The 21,913-nt window shown below is 43.2% G+C and overlaps 1 protein-coding gene across 1 annotated transcript in view; it reads right to left on the minus strand.

The window, feature by feature from the left end:
- Window positions 1-14,472: 14,472 nt before the first annotated feature.
- LOC311256832 (protein NLRC3-like) overlaps window positions 14,473-21,913 on the minus strand; it is a 34,921-nt gene continuing 27,480 nt past the window's right edge. The window contains exons 9-11 of the mRNA XM_084352198.1: window positions 20,881-21,054; window positions 17,358-17,404; window positions 14,473-17,222 (exon numbers count right to left, since the gene is read on the minus strand). Coding sequence (XP_084208324.1) covers window positions 16,639-17,222; window positions 17,358-17,404; window positions 20,881-21,054 — 805 coding nt within the window. The 3' untranslated portion in view covers window positions 14,473-16,638. The remainder of the gene's footprint in view (window positions 17,223-17,357; window positions 17,405-20,880; window positions 21,055-21,913) is intronic.

Consider the following 21,913-nt stretch of genomic DNA (forward strand, 5'->3'; position numbering starts at 1 on the left):
TCAGGCATGACTGCAGAAGGTGTCCGTCCTTACATCCTCTGATAAACATGTTTGAAGGCCACAGGGACAAACGTTTTCCCGTAGGCCTCCGTGTTTTCCTCCCGCGTAGCTGCTCTGATTGGACGGCCACATTCCAGCTCCACCTGTTGGGGGAACTTACCTGGTAATCATGTGGGTTTGATTGGAGCAGAGCAGAGACGCTGCCCCCTGCAGGCTGCTCTGAGTCACTGGCTTCACTCTGACTTCAGTCTAATACAACAGGTGTAGATCAAAGTACAGTGGTGAGTGTTGTTCTATCAGTTATCATGTGCTGGAGTTTTATTAGAGTTCACACACAAGAATTCAACCAGCTGCAGCTTCATTAACATTTAAACACATTCAGTAAATGTAAAGAGAGCAGGTCTGTCTCAGTCTGTGCTCTGGGATTTAGTCCAACACTATGTGGACAAAAGTATGTGGACAGCTCATCATTCATCTTTATTTACTTTATATAGTACTTTATAATCAAACAGCTGCTTCACAAACACACATATGTACCTATATGTGGGAGGAGCTAAGGCGTCTGGTGGGGCTGTGAGCTGTGTCCAGGACAGGCAGTGGAAGAAGTTTATAATGAACATGAGCATCAGTTTGAAACAGTTTGTACAAAGAAAAGATCATCACTAAAGATTCAGTTTGACATTTACAGATATGTTTCATAAAAAAATAAATGCTAACAAGAGCATTTCATGGATTCCACAGAAATGTAGTGATGGATACAGTTCGTGTTCAAAATGAGGAGCTGAACGCTTTTTTCTTTGTGATTTCACTCTTTACTATGACAGCCATCAGCTGATTCAAATCTGATCTGCCCATGAAAAGTCAGAAATTCTGTTATTAGGCGATCTGAATGTAAACTTTTCAACAGACGTGTCAAATGCTGTGAAAAATCTATGTAACAATTTAAATTTAACACAGTAAATCACTGCCCCAACAAGGCCTAACATAAATAATCCTGAGCGTGGTTCTCTTTTAGACCTTATTTTAATTAATAGGCATCATAAGCTTAAAGCTAGTGGTGTTCTTCCTCTTGATTTCAGTGACCACTGTCCCATGCATTAGGGACACTAGACTACTGAAATCTCAAGCTCGAATAATTGTTAAAAGAAATTTTAAACATTTTGTAGATCAAGCCTTCTTGCATAATTTATATCTCAGTGACATGTCGTGCTCTGCTTCTATCCCTGACCCTCATATTGCTCTAGATCAATTGATTAGAGCCTTTAATTCTGTCGCAGACAAGCATGCCCCTTTTAAGAAACTTAGAGTAAAAAATAGAAGCAATTCCTGGTTCACCTCAGATATCTCGAAGATGCTAAGGGTCAGAGATACTGCCTGGAGCAAAGCATGTGCCTCTGGCTTGAGATCTGATTGGCAGGATTTTCACCGACTGCGCAATCAGTATCTTGCCATGATTTGTAAGGCCAAAGCATCTTTTTATCTCTCATCCCTATCCGATTGTAGTGGAAATCCTGCAAAATTTTGTAAGACTTAAGACCTTATCAAATTGTCACACTTCAATATTATGAAACCAAGTAATAAGTGACTCTTCCAAAATTTCTGACAAACAACAACAGTGTGATGCCTTTAACAAGCACTTTGTTGCCGCAGGCAATCTCTTTGAGAAATCTGGTTTAACAGCTATTGACTCAGTGTGTGATGATCCTACCATCTCAGTTAGCTCTAGGCCCTGTAGTTTCTCGTTTAGGCCCTTTTCTAGTCACGTATTTTATTTAACTTTCATAACTGGAAGTATTCCAACTGTGTGGAAAACTGCTTTTGTTTCTCCACTGCACAAAGGTGGTCCCTGTGGACGACTTAAATAATTATCGCCCAATCTCTAAGCTACCTTGTTTGGCTAAAATATTAGAGCGGCTTGTTATTAGTCAATTGAAAATGTTTTTATCTACTTTTAATATTTTAAATCTTCATCAGTCTGGCTACAGATCTGCACACAACACTTTGACAGCAACAACTAAAGTTGTCAACGATATTGTCCATACTTTAGATAATAAACTGGTCTGTGCTGCTCTTTTTGTTGACCTATCTGAGGCATTTGACACAGAAGTTCACTCATTACAGCACCTTGAAAACATTGGTTTTGACAGGAAATCCCTTAATTGGTTCAAAAACTATTTATCAGATAGATTTCAAGCCATGCTAGCCGATGGTTATCAATCTAATTTTTTAAGTATTTTAAAAGGGGTTCCTCAAGGATCCATCTTAGGCCCTATTTTATTTACTCTTTATATTAATGATTTTAGTATTGGCACAGCAAATAGTACAATTCATCAGTATGCCGATGACACTATCATCTATTCAGTCGCCCCCTCTCTTGATCTAGCTCTTGAAAACCTAGTCTGACTTTCATATTATAGAGCAAGCTCTGACTGATCTCAAATTACTACGCAAAGGTCCCATATTATACTGTTTTTCATCAATTTCACACAGCTGTCAGAGGTCTAACAACACTGTATTCGAAATGTATTGCCCCAAACCCATCCGTGGTCCTGAATTTCAGCTGTCTAAAAGTCGCTCAAGTGAGCTCTACTGAGCTCTACTCAGAGCAGGCTGTTTCTGTGCCTGCACCTTTAAATGCTTATGAGCTCCTACTGTCAACGCCTGCCTTGCCTGCTACACGCCCCTCTCAGGGAGAGGATGCCGCTTACGCTAGCGGTAGCATGCGCTAATGTTTACGGTGGATGTATTGCTATGGCTCGCCGAGATGCTGTCGTTCAACTGGTTGTATAAGCTTAATATGCCAACACTCAGGAATTTGTGTTGTCCACCATTACATGAGAGACTCCCCACTCCCCAACACAAGCACCTGGCTCCCATCCCCCACTGACCTGCAACAGGTAATTCTAAAAACAGCTAGCGAAAGCTGTGTTTGTCTCCAACACAGTCTCCAAACTCTTGGTCACTGTTCGCATAGTCTCTGTCTCCAGTCTGCACATGATTCCAGACATTTTACTGTGACAACCAAGCTCCCTCGTAATATTATTAGCATTAATGCAACACTAGGTAGTTTGGACTCATTACTACCACCAGCTGGTTAAGAAGCAAAATTATGTTACCAGTAGGGATGCAACGGTACAGTTTTCCCACGGTTCAGTGTGCATCACGGTTTTTGGGCCACGGTAACGGTACGGTTTCGATATCTTAATACAAAACTATTCAGACTAGCAAAGGCAATATTGCATTGTAAAAATAATTAAAAGCACAGATATAATCAAACCACAAACTTTATTAAAAAACAGTGGACTTTCAGATCAAATTAAACAGCAAACATAAAACCACACAAATGAAATATAAAGTTTAGTACTATACTTAACACTACAACTACAAATACAATTAAATGTGAACGTGACAAAGTGCAGCATCCTTTCAAAATACTTGAACAAACCTTATTACAACCTGCACACTTGAAGGCAGTACTTGCCTAGGCCTCTTGTTATGAATAATACAAAATGTAAACAACAATTTAAAGTGCAGCATCCAAAATAATTTGAACAAGAGGGCTTATTACAACCTGAAAGACAGTACTTGCCTTGACCCGTTATGAAAAATATAAAATGTTAACAATAATGTAAAGTGCAGCATCCAAAATAATTGAACAAGAGGGCTTAACACAACCTGCACACTTAAAGGGAACTGCTATCCCTGAGTTATAAATAGGTAACATATAAAATGTAAACATTACACAAAGTGCAACATCAAGTCAGTTAAAGATCTATTTCTTTATGTTGAGGTTCTTCTGCAAAAAGATGAGCATATCAACATGCTCTGGATCAAGGCGAGAACGGCTGGCACTCACAATGTCACCTGCAGTGGAGAAGACTCTTTCGCTTGCTACAGAGGTGCCAGGGACACAGAGGTACCGTTGTGCAGTCTTTGAAATGTGGGGGAATGTGACCTGATGTTCTTTCCACCAACGGAAAGCATCCACATGAAGGCCACCAGCTGCTTTGTATGAGGAAACCTCCTCCTCAATCTTTTGGGGAAATGCTTTGGTCTGCTGCTCTGCTTTGAAAAGATCCCCAAATAACTCTGACATGGCAGTCTGATGATGCCTGGTCTTGCTCGTTGCTTGGGCCTTCTTGCACTGCTTGAAACTGAAAAAAAAAAAAAAAAAAAAAAAAAAAATCAAATCGGTTATGTCATTTTAATTCACATTATGAAAGCAAGAAAGCAAGATAAGAACAATATATATATATATATATATAAAAAATCAAATACCTGATGCTCCATAATTTCACTTTCACTTATTTCACTTCACACACAGATGGCTTCATCAAGGATGGGTAAAGACTTGAACCTTGGGTCAAGGACTGTGGCCCTGTGCAGGTAGTCTAGAAGATCTGGATCAGTGTATCTCTTCTCCAAATCCCGGGTGACTGCTAACTTGGCCTCCCGGATGGTTGGACTGTCCTGAGGATCTGGTGCCATGGATTTTAGTGTCATTGTTTTGAGCGGGAGAATCATGGATGAAGTGGGAGTTGATTCACTGCTCATCAGAGTTGTCATTTTCTTGAGAGGGTTAAGCAGCTGAATGAGTTCCTCTGCCAGCTTCAGCTCACTGTCAGTCAGCATGGATATGTCTCTCACAGACTTTTTCACAGCTTTGTCAAGTATGGCAGAGTAAATGGCTGGTTGTTGCTCCACATACCGTTCAAGCATGTCATGTACTGTATTCCAGCGGGTTGTGACATCATGGATCAATCTGTGTTGTGGTATGTTTAACATCAGCTGTTTGTCAGCCAGAACTTTGTGAGCAGTGGCTGTGTGCAAAACAGCCAATGGTCCAAAGGCATCTGCATTATGGATGGCATTCACAATGTTTTGTGCATTGTCTGTGGTTACAGGAATGGGGATATTTGCTCTTTCTAGCTTCCATTCAGTAACTGCATGCACTAGTTCTTCAGCCAGGTGTTCACTTGTGTGGCTCTCATACAGTGGATGATTCTGCAGCACAAAGCCCCTCATTTCCGAATCAAGTATGTAGTGTACAGTCACTGTCAGGTAGCTTACTGTTGCTCGGGAGGTCCAGCTATCGGTGGAGAGAGCAAGGTAGGGTGCTTGTCTCAGTTCAATTTCAATATCCCCCTGGCATACTTCATAAAGTTCTGGGATCACTTTACTACTAAAATGGGTGTGGGAGGGTACAAGATAACGAGGTTCAACTGTTTTCATTATTTGACGAAATCCGGTGTGCATGTCTTTCGCTATGAAGACGCCCACTGCTTTCGTTATCGTTTTGTGTTTTTCGGAGTTTGTCGCAAACAGCTGTTGGAAGGCTGCAGTAATTGTCGGTTGCGCTCTATTAGCCGTCGAAGCTGACACTGACCTGCTCCGTGCTGCTCCAAGTGAAAGAGACGGGTGATGGCGACGTAAGTGAGAGGACATATTGGTCGTTACCTGCTGAATATCCGATGCTTGCAAAGCAATGCTTGCACACTGTGGTTTGTTTGTTCAGTCCTTTTCCCATTCTCGTCGTAGTCAATGCTGAATCCAAAATGATCCCACACCGCAGACCTATACGAAGACGGTGCCTCGTCAAACTTTCTTTTTTCGGAGTCTATTTCACTCACCATTGTTTCTGCACTGTTCGGGCTCAGTGCCATGCTCTGCTCATGCCGGCTTCAGAGCCAATCAGAACGTCCCTGAGTTTCCCAGGAGCCAATCAGTGCTCCTCAGAGTTCAACATTTGCATGCGGAGCGCTGATTGGCTCCTAGGAAGTTCAGGGACGTTCTGATTGGCTCTGAAGGCGGCATGAGCAGTGCATGGCACTGAGCCTGAACAATGTGCTGCTCTCATGCCTCTGCTCCTGAGGGGATCACACAGCATTAGAGTTCTCAACGGGTCGGGTCGGCCCGACAAACCCGACGGGACCTGCGGGTTCGGACCGGGTTCGGGTCGAAAATATAAGCAAGTGACTCGGGTCGGGTCGGACCTCGGGCTTAATTTTTTCCGCTCAGTGAAAAAAACAAAAAAACAAAACATTTATTAATCATCGCTGCTGTTCACCGTAAAGAAAGTCTGGCAGCTGTGTGCAACGTGCATCATGTTTGTATTGTTAAAAGGCGTGAACATTAAAGGTTGATTTGAATTCCCGTCTGCTGGTCATGATAATACGTGTATGAGAAGAAAAAAAAGGTGTGGGGGGGTGATCGGCGGCGTCGGGCCGCGGGCCGGGTTCGGGCAGATAATTCATGTTGATGTGTCGGGTTACATCGGGTCCGGGCTTTAAAAGCCACAGGCCGGGTCGGGTCGGGTTGTAATTTTCAGGCCCGTTGAGAACTCTACACAGCATGTGCGGCTGCACAAAGTTTTGATAAAGTTTTGTGACGGGCCGAAACGTACCAAAATACCGTTGTTTGCTGTTGTGTATTGAACGGTTCGGTAAAATACCGAATATTGTTTGTTATGCCCCGGCCTAGGGTCTACCAGAACATAACATATAGCTTCCCTCTCTTTCTCCCACTCCCAAGGATAACACATCAAAAAACTAAGAATGCGGTCCAAAAATAAGGGAATTTATTTACCCAAACGAAAAATCAACTTCAGGGTGAGCATTACCTAAAACAACAAACAAAACGATCTGGGTTTTCAAACTCACTTTCCTAACCAAAAACAAAAGTCAACAAAAAGACAGGTTTTCTTACCTCACTCCCTAACAATAAACAGGAGAAAAAGTGCACAAAGAAAAAAAGGCTACTCACCCCTACAAAAAACCTGGACTGAATAATAGTGTTATCAAATCTATTTACAATATGTACAAATGAGATATGAAATCTCTGCGAAAACATGAACATCGAATGTTTCTGTCACAATGGGAGTCAAAATGATCAGGCCAAAGATGCAATCGAGAGAGAGAGAGAGCGAGGCAACGAGGTCTGCTCCAGGCTCCACTTTTAAATTGTCCCAGTGTCTGGATCCGACCAATCAGCAGCCTTCCAGCTTTCCCCAATCCGCAGCCTCCACCTGTAAGGACGTTCTGGGACACAAATAGAAACACAGCACCTCCTCTTGACAGGGAGGGAGACAACATCACAGACAAATACAAACAGAACAGAACATACAAACAGAAACATAACAGCCCCCCACCTAAGATCAAACATGTCTTCCCCTTAAGATATATTTGACCTAAAATCCTGCATGTGACAGAGCATCAGCCACAACATTGTTGCTACCTTTAATGTGTTTTACTTCCACATTGAAATCCTGCAGCAACAGTGACCAGCGCATGAGACGCTGATTGTTGTTGCGCATGCAGGATAGGAACACCAGAGGATTGTGGTCGGTATACACCACAACTGGGAAAGAGCTCGAACCTACATATACTTCAAACTGTTGTAGAGCTAACAGCAAGGCCAGACATTCTTTTTCAATGGTGCTGTAGTTAACCTGGTGTTTGTTGAACTTTTTTGAAAAGAAACTGGATTGCTCAATACCATTACCATCCTCCTGCAGCAGCACAGCACCTGCACCATGAGTGCTCGCATCTACCTCCACCTTAAAGGGATGCACAAAATCAGGTGCAGCTAGTACTGGTGCACTGCAAAGGAGGGCTTTGGCAGAGTCAAATGAGTTCTGACATTCAACTGTCCACAAGACCTGGCGGGAAGGACTCACTAAGCTGGTCAGTGGCGCAACGACACTAGCAAAGTTCCTACAGAACGATAATACCCACACATCCCCAGAAACCGGCGCAAACTTTAGCTGACAGGGGGCGCACTTGTCCCTGTCCTACCTGCTTTCCCAAATATGTTACCACAGCTTTACCAAATTCACATTTTGCCAGATTCAACGTCAGAGAGGCACCCTTTAAGCGGCTGAATATTTCCTGCAGTGTGGCTAAATGGTCAGACCAGGTGGAAGAATATGCTACTATATCATCCAGGTACACCTCACAGTTTTTCACACCTGACAGGACAGTATTCATCAGCCTTTGGAAGGTGGCAGGAGCGTTTCTCAACCCAAAAGGCATGACGGTGTACTGGAGAAAGTGATCTGGAGTGACAAAGGCGGAAATTTCAGATGCCCGAGGTGAAAGAGGCACCTGCCAGTAACCCTTCAGTAGGTCCAGTTTCGTGACGTACTGGGCGGATCCTACTCTATCTACACAGTCATCCATGCGGGGCAGAGGAAATGAGTCGGGCTTGGTAATAGCGTTCAGCTTGCGGTAATCATTACAAAACCGAGGAGTTTGGTCAGACTTTGGCACCAGGAGCGAAGGTGCGCTCCACGGGCTGGAGCTCGGCACAGCGAAACCATTTTCTAAGAGGTATGTGACCTCTGTCTGCATTACCGCCCGCTTCACTGGATTAACGCAGTATGCATGCTGCTTAATTGGCTTGTGATCCCCCACATCTATGTCGTGCATGAGGACTGTGGTCTGTGTGGGGTTATCACCGAACAGTGCAGCATGATCACGAATGAGGCGGCAAATGTCACTTTTAGCCGAATCGCACAAATATGACAAATGTCCCTCCAAATTTTCCAGGATTTTTGAGTTCTCCAAACGGGCAGAAGGAACTGAAATAGACCGCTCACGCAGCCCGTCCTCTTTCGGACTGTAAGGTGGTGACACCACAGAGACGACAGGTGATGCACATGGCTCAGGCGGCACGGACGACGCATCAGCGCATCTGCGGTCAACATATTGTTTCAGCATGTTGACATGACACACTCAGGACCTTTTTTTCCTATCTGGCGTCTTGACCACATAGTCTGTGTCGCTCAATTTCCGCTCCACCTCATAAGGACCACAGAACTTGGCCTGAAGACAAGACCCAGCAACAGGTAGCAAAACTAACACACGGTCACCTGGGTGAAAGTTGCGAATGAGTGTGTTATTATCGTACTGTTTCTTCATTTTAGACTGGGCAGCAGAGAGGGAACTCCGCGCCAGCTCACATGCAGTGTGTAACCTCTCCCTGAATGAACTCACAAAGTCGAGGACATTGTGCGCGGGACCGGGCCGGTCTGCAAGCCACCTCTCTCGCAGGAGACGCAGCGGACCACGCACAGTGTGCCCGAAAACTAAATCAGCTGGACTGAAACCAAGAGATTCCTGCATGGTTTCCTGAATGGCGAACAGGAGCAGTGGCAGACCCTCATCCCACTCCCTGTTAGACTCGGCACAGTATTTACGAAGCATGGACTTGTCAAACTAATGTTTGGTGGAATCTCTCCAGTGCGCCCTGGCTCTGTGGATGATACGCGCTGGACACCTGGTGCTTAATGGACAGCTCCGACATCACCTGTGCAAAAACCCTCAACATGAAGTTAGATCCCTGATCAGTTTGAATGTGTTTTGGCAAACCAAAGGTGGAAAAAAACTTGACCAGAGCTTTCACCACCACTTTAACTCGGAGCGAGCGCAACGGGACGGCCTCAGGAAAACGTGTGGCTGCGCACATCATGGTCAGCATGTACTGATATCCGGTCTTTGTTTTTGGCAAGGGACCAACACAGTCAGTGATGACATACTCAAAGGGCTCACCGATCGCTGGAATTGGGCGTAATGGAGCCAGACGAATACCCTGGTTTGGTTTGCCGGTAGTCTGGCAGATATGGCAAGAACGACAAAACCGGGCAACATCAGACTTTAACCCTGCCCAAAAGAAATACTGGAGCACATGGTGATATGTCTTTTTAACGCCAAGATGACCGGACAAGGTGTGATCGTGGGCTAGACTCAGCACTTGGAGACAGAACTCTTTTGGCACAACAACCTGCGTAACCACATCACACTCCAAACCGGACATCGGGGACCATTTACGCACCAACACACCTTCATCAAAAAGGTAAGTCATAGGCAGTTTTTTGTTTTTCTGCCCTTGGGCAGCAGATAGACAGGCAGCCAGCGTGCTGTCAGACTGCTGCGCTTTAATTAACTGCTCTTTATTTACTGCCAAACACAACTCTTTGTCTTCTGTTTCCACCTCAACAGAAAGAGGTTCGTTTTTCTGTTTCGGAGGAGGGGCTGACGGATACCTCAGATGAGTTCAAAAACGAGTCAGACAGATCGACTATTTCACCAAGCTTACGAGCTTGGGCACGGGTTACGACGCACGCCGAAAAAACTGACGGCGCGTCAGGGGCAGCGGAGGTAACACACAGGTCAGCACAGGTGGGATTTTCAATTACCTCCGGAGCAGACGGAAAAACTTTGTTCCCAGCCAAATCATTCCCCAAAATGAGATCAACTCCGGCCATCGGCAGCTGATCACGCACCGCTACTTGTACTGTACCGGACACTAAGTTGGAGGAAAGACAAACGCTGTGACGTGGCGCACGGATCATGCTCAGTTTAATTCCCCACAGCAGCAAATCAGAACCACAGTATGACTTATCCGAAAAAGGCAACATACCACGACGGGCCACAGAATGTGTTGCACCAGTATCCCTCAGAATAGTGATCGGAACCCTGGACGCCTCATTTCCAGTCAGAGAGACAAACCCTTGTGTTGTAAATGGCTTAAAAGAATCATCAACCTCTGTCAGATTTCCCTGCTGGCTTATAGTAGGCTCTGAGTTGATCAGACCCACAGCAGAGGGATTTTTACTCTTGGATTGTTCTTTTGATTTTAACACAGGACAGACTGAAATGAGGTGGCCAGTTTCATGACAATAATAACACTCACGATTTTCACCCGCGGTAGAGAAGTTACGCCGGGAGTTTTTAGAAGACCGAGGTTTATTAGTCACCGCAGACCTCAGCGTTTCTCGGACAGGTGCCAGAAACGCGCTCTTGTGAGTTAGAGCAAACTCATCCGCGAAAACAGCAGCTTGAGAGAGAGACACAACTTTTTGCTCATTTAGGTACACAACGATGCGCTCTGGCAGGCACTTTTTAAACTCCTCCAGAAGCACAAGCTCTCTCAGGGTTATACCCCGCCTTTCCGAAACCCTGCTGTTCCGAAAATAGACTTCCATTCATCGTAATGGCGTGGTTTCTCATTTTTTCTAAAGACCCCGCTATTCCGAAAAGGCTATTGTGGTACCCCTGACCCTAACCCCTAACCCTAACCATATTTGGAAGTAATTGGAAGTTGAAAGTCGGATTCGGAACAGCGGTGTGTCGGAGTGGGGTGTGTTGGGATGGAGGGGTTTCGGAATGGAGGTGTTTCGGAATGTCAGGCTGTTCCCCTCTCTCAGCTGCGCAAAATCTTTGGTCTTGTTGGCATGACACCACTTATCAAAAAGCACGCCTTTGTCGCGCGCAAACTCCATATATGTCTGGCCAGCACTTTTCACACAGTTCCTAAACTTTTGTCTATATGCTTCGGGGACTAATTCATAGGCACGTAGTACACTAGCTTTAACAATGTCATAGTCTAAGCTCTGTTCAACAGTGAGGGCGGCACACACCTCCTGAGCTTTCCCTACCAGCTTACACTGGAGCAACAAAGTCCAGACATCCTTAGGCCAGTTTAATGTGGCTGCGATGCGCTCAAATGCCCTAAAGTAGGAGTCCACCTCGGACTCTCTGAACGGAGGCACCAGTGCAATGAGCCGGCTCATGTCTAAACTCTGTTGGAGAGAGTGGTGTTTTTGTTTTATGCTTGTTTCCTTTTTTAAGACTTTAAAAAGAGGGATTGTAGGTGTTTCTGATGGTGCTACAAATTTTATCTAATCAAGAAAAAGTATATTTGATTGGAAGAGAAATAAACACGTCTTGACAATGACTGTTTTTAAGTTCCTTGTAGTAATGGAAAAAAAACAACTATTATTTCACTCATATAAATATATTAACAAAGGCATTTTAACTTTGTACTTGAAAAAATAAGGATAACAAATAATGAAAGGTTTCCTATATTGTTTTAGACTAGAGATTGCTGTAGTTGGTGCTTATCTGTGGGAAAATCGTGTGAGAAAAAAAGAACGGTAATAACTTTACTGTAGCATAATGTATGCTTAATACGCATTGCTTCTTAATCCTACATTCCATGCCGTACTATTCTCCATGAAATGTTGTTTTGAATTGATTGTTTTTTCCTTTTTTCTCCCCGTCCCCCTGTCAGGGAGCGACATTAGGCTGGCGTTCCAGCTCTAATGCTTTCACCCTCAGGTGCATAGCCTCCACCTCCAGCTGCCTATTCCTCATCTCCATCTCCCTATTCCTCATCTCCATCTCCCTAATACGGAGTGTCAGCTCTTCCGCTGACAAACCCGACGTAAGGGGAGGATCTGAGCGAACAGGCGTGACAGGTGGAACAGGCTCTCGAAACTCCACGCCACCTTTCCCCGCAGATTCTACCGCAGACAGAACAGGAAACAATTGCCTCTCCGACAACGTCTCCACCACGAGCCGCCTCAGCTCCTCCTTTTTAACGCTGGGAGGCACTTGCACATTATACACATTTGAAATGAGCATCAAATCCACCTTTCTGCACTTAATAATTTGCTCCAGCGTAGGCTGTCTAACAAAACCATCTAAATCAAATTCCATTGTGCCACTAAATGAAACAGTGTCCGCCTGAAATATGCGAAAGAAACGAACAAAGAAACAAACTGAATTTATCCAAAAAAACACGAGGGAACAATATCCCGGACGAGCCCCCAATTATGTTATGCCCCGGCCTAGGGTCTACCAGAACATAACATATAGCTTCCCTCTCTTTCTCCCACTCCCAAGAATAACACACCAAAAAACTAAGGATGCAGTCCAAAAATAAGGGAATTTATTTACCCAAACGAAAAATCAACTTCAGGGTGAGCATTACCTAAAACAACAAACAAAACGATCTGGGTTTTCAAACTCACTTTCCTAACCAAAAACAAAAGTCAACAAAAAGACAGGTTTTCTTACCTCACTCCCTAACGATAAACAGGAGAAAAAGTGCACAAAGAAAAAAAGGCTACTCACCCCTACTAAAAACCTGGACTGAATAATAGTGTTATCAAATCTATTTACAATATGTACAAATGAGATATGAAATCTCTGCGAAAACACGAATATCGAATGTTTCTGTCACAATGGGAGTCAAAATGATCAGGCCAAAGATGCAATCGAGAGAGAGAGAGCAAGGCAACGAGGTCTGCTCCAGGCTCCACTTTTAAATTGTCCCAGTGTCTGGATCCGACCAATCAGCAACCTTCCAGCTTTCCCCAATCCGCAGCCTCCACCTGTAAGGACGTTCTGGGACACAAATAGAAACACAGCACCTCTTCTTGACAGGGAGGGAGACAACATCACAGACAAATACAAACAGAACAGAACATACAAATTATGACCCCTGGGGTCATAACATGTTGCATCCCTAGTTACCAGTGTCGTAAATACTGTCGCTGTACGAGCATCCCTGGAGAAAATGAATACACGAATGGGTTGACGGAGCCGGCGAATCACAAAGTTGTCCTCGAGTGCCAACAACAAGCTAGATTCAGAGATAGCAGTTGGTAGTTTGTTAGCATATAGGCTGCACAGCACATTAGCATGCTAGAATTATTCTCATACCGAGTTGGTCATAGTGATTGCACCGACTAAGTTACTTCCAAATATTTATCTGTGTCTGGGCTCGTGTTCTATCACTTTCTCTTTTTCTTTTCTTCGCCTCCTCAGACAATACCTTCTTGGCTTTTTTAGCTGGCTCGGCCATGGCGTTGGTTTACGAAAAATCCAAGTAGCTGCTGGCTAAATCCACTGACGAATAAACATGTGACGTATGCCGTACAGCAGGTTGCACTAGATGCCTTTACGTCAGATAGATTCCGGCCCGCTCTGAGAAGTAATACAGTGCGGTTTCTGCCGGTGCGACCCCCCTCAGGCTGCAGAGACATCACCATTCATCCTATTAACCGTTTACCACTTAACTGAGTTTAGAAACATTATTTTAAGGTCGAAAAGCTACCTAGTGTTGCTTTAAACTCGCTCCAAACGCCGCCATTGCATAACAGACCGAAGCAGAGCTAACTAGTTAGCCAATTTCAAGCTGACTTCACCATACTTGTAGGCAACTGTAAATACTATCAAAACGCGGCGACACTTACCTGTGGCACGGGTGCAGTTGCTGGGTCCCGTATGGTTGGGACTGACCCTCGTTACTGAAGCAGTCTGATGTGAAGTGGTTAGCACACACAAACTTACAAATAACCGTAGCCGCTGCTATCTTACCGCTGGACACACCGAACTTCACCTCGGGGATGAACACCCCCTCTCGGATATCTCCACCAGGGAGAGGGGGTTTTCGCGCAGCGGAGCACGGCCTATGCAAATCACTCTGTCGTTACGTAACGACAGGAGCTGAATCTGAACAGCCTGTAGGAGCCCCGTTTTACCAGTGGGTGGGCTGCAGAGACCATGCAGGACTGGTTTGCTTTCCTCATTCTGGGAGTTGGTAGGCTCAGGGAGGACCAGTTTATATATGTAGAGACCAGAGGAAACGTGTTTTTCATAATATGAGACCTTTAATCCCAAAAAGACAAAATACATATTATTCACAAGATTGTCACTTTCGTGCTTATAGACAGTAGAATATCTATATTGAATTGGACTCCTATTGAAAGGGTTTCCAACTACAAAATATCTGGGCATCTGGATAGATGATAAGCTGTCTTTTAAAATTCATATCTCCGAACTAACTAAAAAACTATAGAGTAAATTTTCATTCTTTTATCGTAACAGAGCTTGTTTTACTTTAAATTGTAGAAAACAACTTGTTCAGTCCACTTTTTTACCTGCTCTAGATTATGGGGATGTGATTTACATGCATGCTGCTCTCTCAACATTGAAGCCAGTCCGTGTATCATCTGATCATTCAATTATTCCATTTAATGTGGCAAACGAAAAACAAAAAAACGAGTCAATATTTCGTTTTTCTGTTTTTCTGTACGCACGAAATAATGACAAACAGCAGTGTGAATGGGGATAATGCGGCGTCTGTGTGATTTCAGAGTTTCCCCGCTGGACACCCATTTCTCGCAACTTTTCTGAGATCTCATGATATGTCACTCCATTCATAAACATGTCATTAATTAGAGACATGTATGGCTCGAGTGAGGCCATTAGAACGTGGGAGTCCAGTGGTCTACTGGGACTGGACCATAGATTGTACACAGTCAATGGACTGGACCATGGGACTTTTGGCACTCAGACTGGTGTGTTGTTGCTCACCATGGATACCAAGCCACTATACATTGTGCATGCGCAAAGCGTGGCCACACAGCAGAAATGTACCATGGGAAATACTGTAGTATAACAATAACAGAAAATGTAAATTAGATTTATTATTTCGTTTTGGTTTCCTTGTTTATTATGTTTTCTGTTTTGGGCTGAAAATAGGAAAACAAACACCAGTTTTCAATGTTTGGTGCATACAGAAAAACGAAATATTGACTTGTTTTTCGTTTTGCCACATTGGTTTCATTCTGCACTCCGTTTTATTACAGGTGATGGGTTTAGAATTCATCACTGTGTTCTTTATGACAAAGTTGGATTTTTATTTGTAAGGAGGGAACAGCACTGCATGATTTTTATCTACAAGGCCTTGCTGCAATTTTACCTGTCTATCTTACCAGTCTAATGTCATTCAGAACCTGTAACTTGCACGCTCGTTCACAAGAGACCTTGATTTTAAACCTTCCCAATGTAAGGACCGAATTGGGGAAGACTGCTTTTCAGGTCTATGCCCCTCAGAAGTGGAGTGACTTGCAGCGAGTTCTTGAGCTAGATCGTCTTATTTCTCTAGATAGTTTAAAATGCCTATTGTTCAATGATCTGCAGTCTAAATGTAACTGTGAATTATGATCATATTGTGTATGTTTATTCATGTGTTTTGTAATCAGGGCGTCATTGGAAAAGAGAGCTTGCTCCCAATTGACCTTCCCTGAATAAATAAAGGATTCATTCAATCAATCAATCAATCAATAAATCAATTTTCCCTTTTCTCATGTCCTCACTTTACATTTTCACATCATCATTTACATTTTAAATTTCCCTTTAAGTTTTCAGTTTTAAAGTTTAATTCAGGCCTAATTCTTCCTAGTAGGGCAGTAAAATTATCTTTTTAATTTTCTTTTTGGACTTTTCATTTGAATTATGAGCCAAAATATCTTCCATCCAGAGGACAGTGTGAGCTCTGAAACTGCACCATGTTTAGATGTAAACAATCAGCGGACTAATGCTTCCTTTTCTTCATGAACCATGTATGTAGCCCTGTAGTTGACTCTGTAGCACAGCTGAGGTGGATGAGGAAACGAGATGAACTACGAGCTCAGCAGTCTGTGCATTTCTGCTCCTGGATGTGTGTGATGAACTCTCACTAGGTGTTTGTAAAGATGGCTCGTGTTTCCACTCGTACATGCAGAAGACTTGTTGCACTTGTTGGCTCCGAGCATCATCCACAGCGACTCCAGTGGAGTTTAACCAGACTGTGGAGCTCAGTGTCATCAGAGCAGGTCTGAATGAATCATCAGTGTCAGTCCTGTACAAAACAGTTCAAAATGAGCTCCACCTCAACAACTACAACAGGAAAATCATGTTTTCACATTAATGACTGAGTAACAATTATCTAATGAACTGATTACAGTAGCCTGAAGGTTCCTGTAACTGTCAACAGTTGAGTCTGTTTAGGAGGAGACTCTCTGTTCTACAGCCGACACAGAGACACTGAGGAACCAGACCAGGGCCTGAACCCGAACCCAAACCCAGGATAAAGAGGTTCAGTGAAGGTTGTGTTGAAGGTGTGGAGGTGGATCAGTGTGTCAGAGGAGACTCTGTAGAAGGACAGAGTGCCAGCAGGACAGTCCACATACACTGCTACTCTGTCAGAGACAGATCGGAGGCCAGAGAAGATGGCAGAGAAGGAGGAGGAGGAGATGATGGAGCGGGAGATGATGGATGTTGATCTGTTATTGTGCCAGACATAGTAACCACCATCAGAGCAGCTCAGAGTCCACGACTGATCATTCGCTCCAAACTCACAGTCCTCTCTGTCTCCTCTCCTGCTGATTCCTCTGTAACTCACTGATATAGAAACCTCTCCTCTCCACTCGACCTCCCAGTAACAGCGACCAGTCAGACCAGTTCTACACAGCAGCTGAGGAAAGTCAAACCTCTCTGGATGATCAGGATATGACTGATCATTTAACACACGTCTCATCTTCCTGTTGTCGTCAGACAGTCTGATGTTTCTGTTGACTGTGTTTGTGTCGACTGTGAGCTCACAGGAATCTGATGGGAGAGAAAAAGACACAACACAGCTGCAGTTATTAGTCTGAGTGATGTCACAGTCCGATGATGACAACACAGATGTGAATGAGTGTGAAGCTGCTTTGTTTTCATGAATCAAAGTAAAAACACACTCACACTTCCTCAGACCTGGTGACAACCATGGGACTCCAGCAGGCTCCACCCTGAAAGGACGAGGAGGAGGGTGAGGAGGAGGAGGTGGTCAGAGCAGCATCGACACACAGAAACACACACACACACACACACACACACACACACATCAGTGTTTGGTTCAGAACATATCAGGAGGGCGGAGCCTCTTCACCTGAGCTGTGGGGAGGTGTCAGGGTCAGAACAGAACTCATATGAGGGGCAGTTCTCTTTTATTCACTTTAATCTTTATTGCATATTGTCACATAGTAACAACCAACAAACAGAACCAGCAGAAACATTCACTGCTTGGGAAGTGTCTTGTATTAAGCACTGTCAAATATGTGTTTGTCTATTAATTATCATTCCAGTCCGATGTCCTTGTTTTGAGTCTTGTAAAGCGTCCATTTTTCTGTCAAGTTGTGCTTCTTGGAGTCTCAGTTTATGTGTGAATTTCTCCATCAAAAAGATCTCCTCGACAGCTGCCAGCCATTGGATCTCCATTGGCGGTGCTTCCTTACCTCCTTGCCTGGTGATTGCTTTTTTGCTTGCTACTAGCAGTATTTTAATCAGATATACATCATGTGCCATAACATTTTCCTTCGAAAATTTACATAAGTAGAGCACCAAACTACTTTTGGTGACCTGACATACCATTTCCCAAAATACAGTTATTTTTTTACATCTCCAAAAAACTTGAGAATGATCGACATGGTAAGACCCACATTCTCTCCAACACTTCTGATGTGAAGCTGCTTGCTTTTAATTTTCACTGTAATAAAGAACCAGATCAGATTCTTCCATGAGAATTCCCTCCAGATTCATGAATTGGTGGATGAATGGTGAGTCTTCCACATATCATGCCAACTTTCTTCCTAAGTTTCTACATTGAATTCTTTTTCCCATTTCACCTTTGATATATTCAGTTGAATGATTGTCGTTAGTGCTCATCCTTGATATAATGCTGAAATTATTCTTATGTTACTTTCTTGGTTTGCTTTCATTATGATTTGGATGACACCATTCATCTCTTTGGAAGAATCTGCTGGATTTCCTCTTTGTAATATTCCTTTAGTTGAAGATATCTATAGAATTCATGAGCTCCCGATTCATACTTTCTTCTCAGGTTTTCAAAACTCTCCAGCCTCCCTTCCTTCACCAAAACACACCAAGCTGTTATTGCTTTTTTAACCATTGCTTAAATCCTTGATCATACTTCGCAGGCATGAAATTTCTTTCGTATGCTCCCTATTTTAATATATTCACATCTTTCTGTATCATAGATATTTTTGATACTTTAAACCACAGGTCTAATGTGTGCACTGTTATTGGATCCATATTAATGGAGTTCCTTGTATAGTTTATTGTCTCCGATCATATTTTGAGTTGGAATTTGTTTTACTTCTCTTTCTATGAATTATGTCTGTTACACCAACAGTACACAGGTCTCAGTTGAGCAGCACAATATTATTCCCTTAATTTTGGGAGGCTCATACCACCTCTCTCTCTCTTTGGGTAGCTGAAGAGCTCTGTACCCCTTTAAGTTCTTCATTTTCTCGTACTGCTTGAGCTTAGGGCTCAATGAAAATCACAAACAAGGTCGGTGACAAACAGCATCCCTGTCTGGTCGATCTCTGTAGATATATTTTCTCAGTCAAATCTCCAGTCATTTTAATTCTAGCAGAAGGTTTTTGATAGTGTTTTAATAAACTATTGATTTATTATTGAATCTGAATCGTTCTAATATCTGATAGAGAAAATTCCAATTAACACAATCGAATGCCTTTTCAGCGTCAATGCTAACCAACAATGCTATTTTGTTTTCTTTGAGGGTCCAGTTAAAAGAGGTCATGAGGGCTGGTAACAGCTCCTCCTTAAAAATCTTGTACCATTCTGCAGGATAGCCATCGCTCCCTGGTGATTTATTGTTCTTCAGTGAATTTATTGCTTGGATAATGTCTTCCCTTGTAATGTCTGCTGTTAGTCTTTCATCTTGGTTAGTGCCAATCGACGGAAGATCTAGTTGATTTAAGAAGGTTCTCATTTCTTCTTAATTTGCAGCACTTGGTTGTGTATATAGTTTTTCAAAGAACCTCTGGAATACTCTTTCTATATCTTCTGGTTCATGTATTGTCTCGTTGGTGTTTGGATCCTTAATTTTATGTATGCTATTTATTGCTTGCTGTTTTCATATTTGTTTTGCTCTGAGTTTTGTTGCTCTGGGACCAGTTTTATAATAATTTTGCTTCAAAAATATGTTCTTCTTTCCATATTCATCCAACATCTCATTTATCTTCATTTTAGTATCCTTAATTTGTTTATATATTTTTGGGTCGTTTGTCTTATGATATTGTTGCTAATTCTCTCAATCTTATAGAGTGGTTCTGGTATGCTTCTCTTCTAAGTCTTTTTATTAAAGTGGTTTTAGCTATTAATTTTCCCCGGACAACCACTTTTAGGGCATCCCAAACAATATGCTGGATTTGAAGAAGTGCTTATTGCCTTCTGGAGGTGCATATACATTTATCAATGTGACAGGTTCAGTCTCTAGTTTTCCCTTGACTAGTACATATCTTCCCTCTTCATCCTTAATTTCCTTTCACTAACAAATGTAGTTGTATTTGGAATTAGTATCATAACTCCTCTTTTACGTCCTTGTTTACATGAACTGTAATATGAATTTTTTAAGACCAAACTTGTCAAATTTTTCATGTTCTGTTTGGGACAGGTGGGTTTCCTATGGAGCCCCGTAAGGGACATGGGGGGAAAAAATTGATGGGTAAAAAAAAAAAAAAAGATGTCCTTTTTGCGAGATCTCGCAAACATTTTTGGAAGCTGCAACACTTTGCTGGTCGCTTGCTGTCGCTCGGCCATTAGGGAATCAGCAAAAAGTATGAGTCATGGAGGAGGATTTGGAGCATTTCCTGCGGTCAAGAGAGGTCTCAAAAGAGGACATTATACGTATGCAAAGAGACAAGGTGGGCATAAAATACATTCAATAAATTGACGTAACAACACAGAGCCTGGGATAGTGACTAATACAAGGTCAGAGTACACTTTGCGACGAAAGAGTCCCCTTGCGTTAAGTAGCCTCTTCAGATGTCTCTCACTCATGAGAAAACCGTGTCTACTGCGAAGCAATGATTTAATGTTTTTATATTTGAGGCCAATCTCAAAATAAAACTTTATAAACCTCTCCCATGGGTGTGCGCGCTCCATTTCTGTATTTGTTTGGTTTGTTTTCGGTTTCCCTGACCCGGAAATACATTGACCTAAATTATAACATTTTTGTGGGATCTCGCAAAAGTTTTGCGGGATTTGCAAAAGTTTTGCGGGATTTGCAAAAGTTTTGCGAGATTCTTGCGATTCTTCATGTTGAACCACTGTTCATGTTCTGATAAAAGGAAAAAGGCTTCTCACATGTGTCACTGTTCATATCACACTCATACTCATCAGACTCTTCCTCTTCCATCACACTGACTGTCTGTGGCTGCAGCAGGACTCTTCATACCTGAGAGTGTCCAGTCTCCAGTCCGGATCCATCAGTCCAGCCGACAGCAGCTTCACTCCCGAGTCTCCTGGATGATTGTAGCTCAGGTCCAGCTCTCTCAGATGGGAGGGGTTGGAGCTCAGAGCTGAGGCCAGAGAAGCACAGCCTTCCTCTGTGATCAGACAGCCTGACAGCCTGCAGATACACACAACAACACACATGGCAGATCATCTGAGGAGACTGATGAGTCAGATATAAGAACACACCATCTCCAAATAAATTAACAAATCTCCTCATTAACTACACATCAGTAAACAGAGTCCAGCTGAGGCTGATGTGATGTCATAGGTTCTGCAGGTGTTTGGTCATAAACTAAAGTATTGAACACATTAACACATTGAGCTGATGGTGGTGCTAGATGAAAAGTCAGAGGATCAGCAGAGTTATTACAGTTCATCCTGAGGGGAACATTAATGTCTGAACAACATTTAATCCTAACTGGTACTCATGTGGACGAGAGAGAGGACAACACGATCAGCCCACCGCCAATGTGGGCTGATGGTCATAAGAAAAGAGCCTTTCTTAAGGGCGACAAGAATGAGCTCAAACTAGCACAGAAAAACCTAAAACGGGCCATCAGGCAGGGGAAGAGGAAGTAAAAGGACAGAGTGGAGAGCAAACTCCAGCAGGGAGACTCAAAAGGTTTATGGAAGGGCATGAAATTAATTACAGGTTATGGCCCTACCTCTGCTAAGTTACTGGTTGGAGGGTTGTGTGCTGATGAGGCAAACTGCTTTTTTACTAGGTTTGACAATACTGACTTCTCTGCCGAACGGAATGCAGTGTGCGCCACTATCTCTCAAAGGGGATTTGATAGTCATCTTAGCCCCCCTATTGCTATTACATCTGATGAGGTCTGCTCTGCGCTGAAGAGGCTCAGGATAAATAAGGCTCCGGGCCCAGACGGGGTCTCGCCACGAGCCCTGAAAATATGTGCAGAACAACTCTGTGATGTCCTACAGTTTATTTTCTCTCTTTCCCTCACTCAGTCTAA

This window comes from Pagrus pagrus (assembly GCF_965226575.1).
Source record: "Pagrus pagrus genome assembly, chromosome: 5".
NCBI classification, from domain to species: Eukaryota; Metazoa; Chordata; class Actinopteri; order Spariformes; family Sparidae; genus Pagrus; species Pagrus pagrus.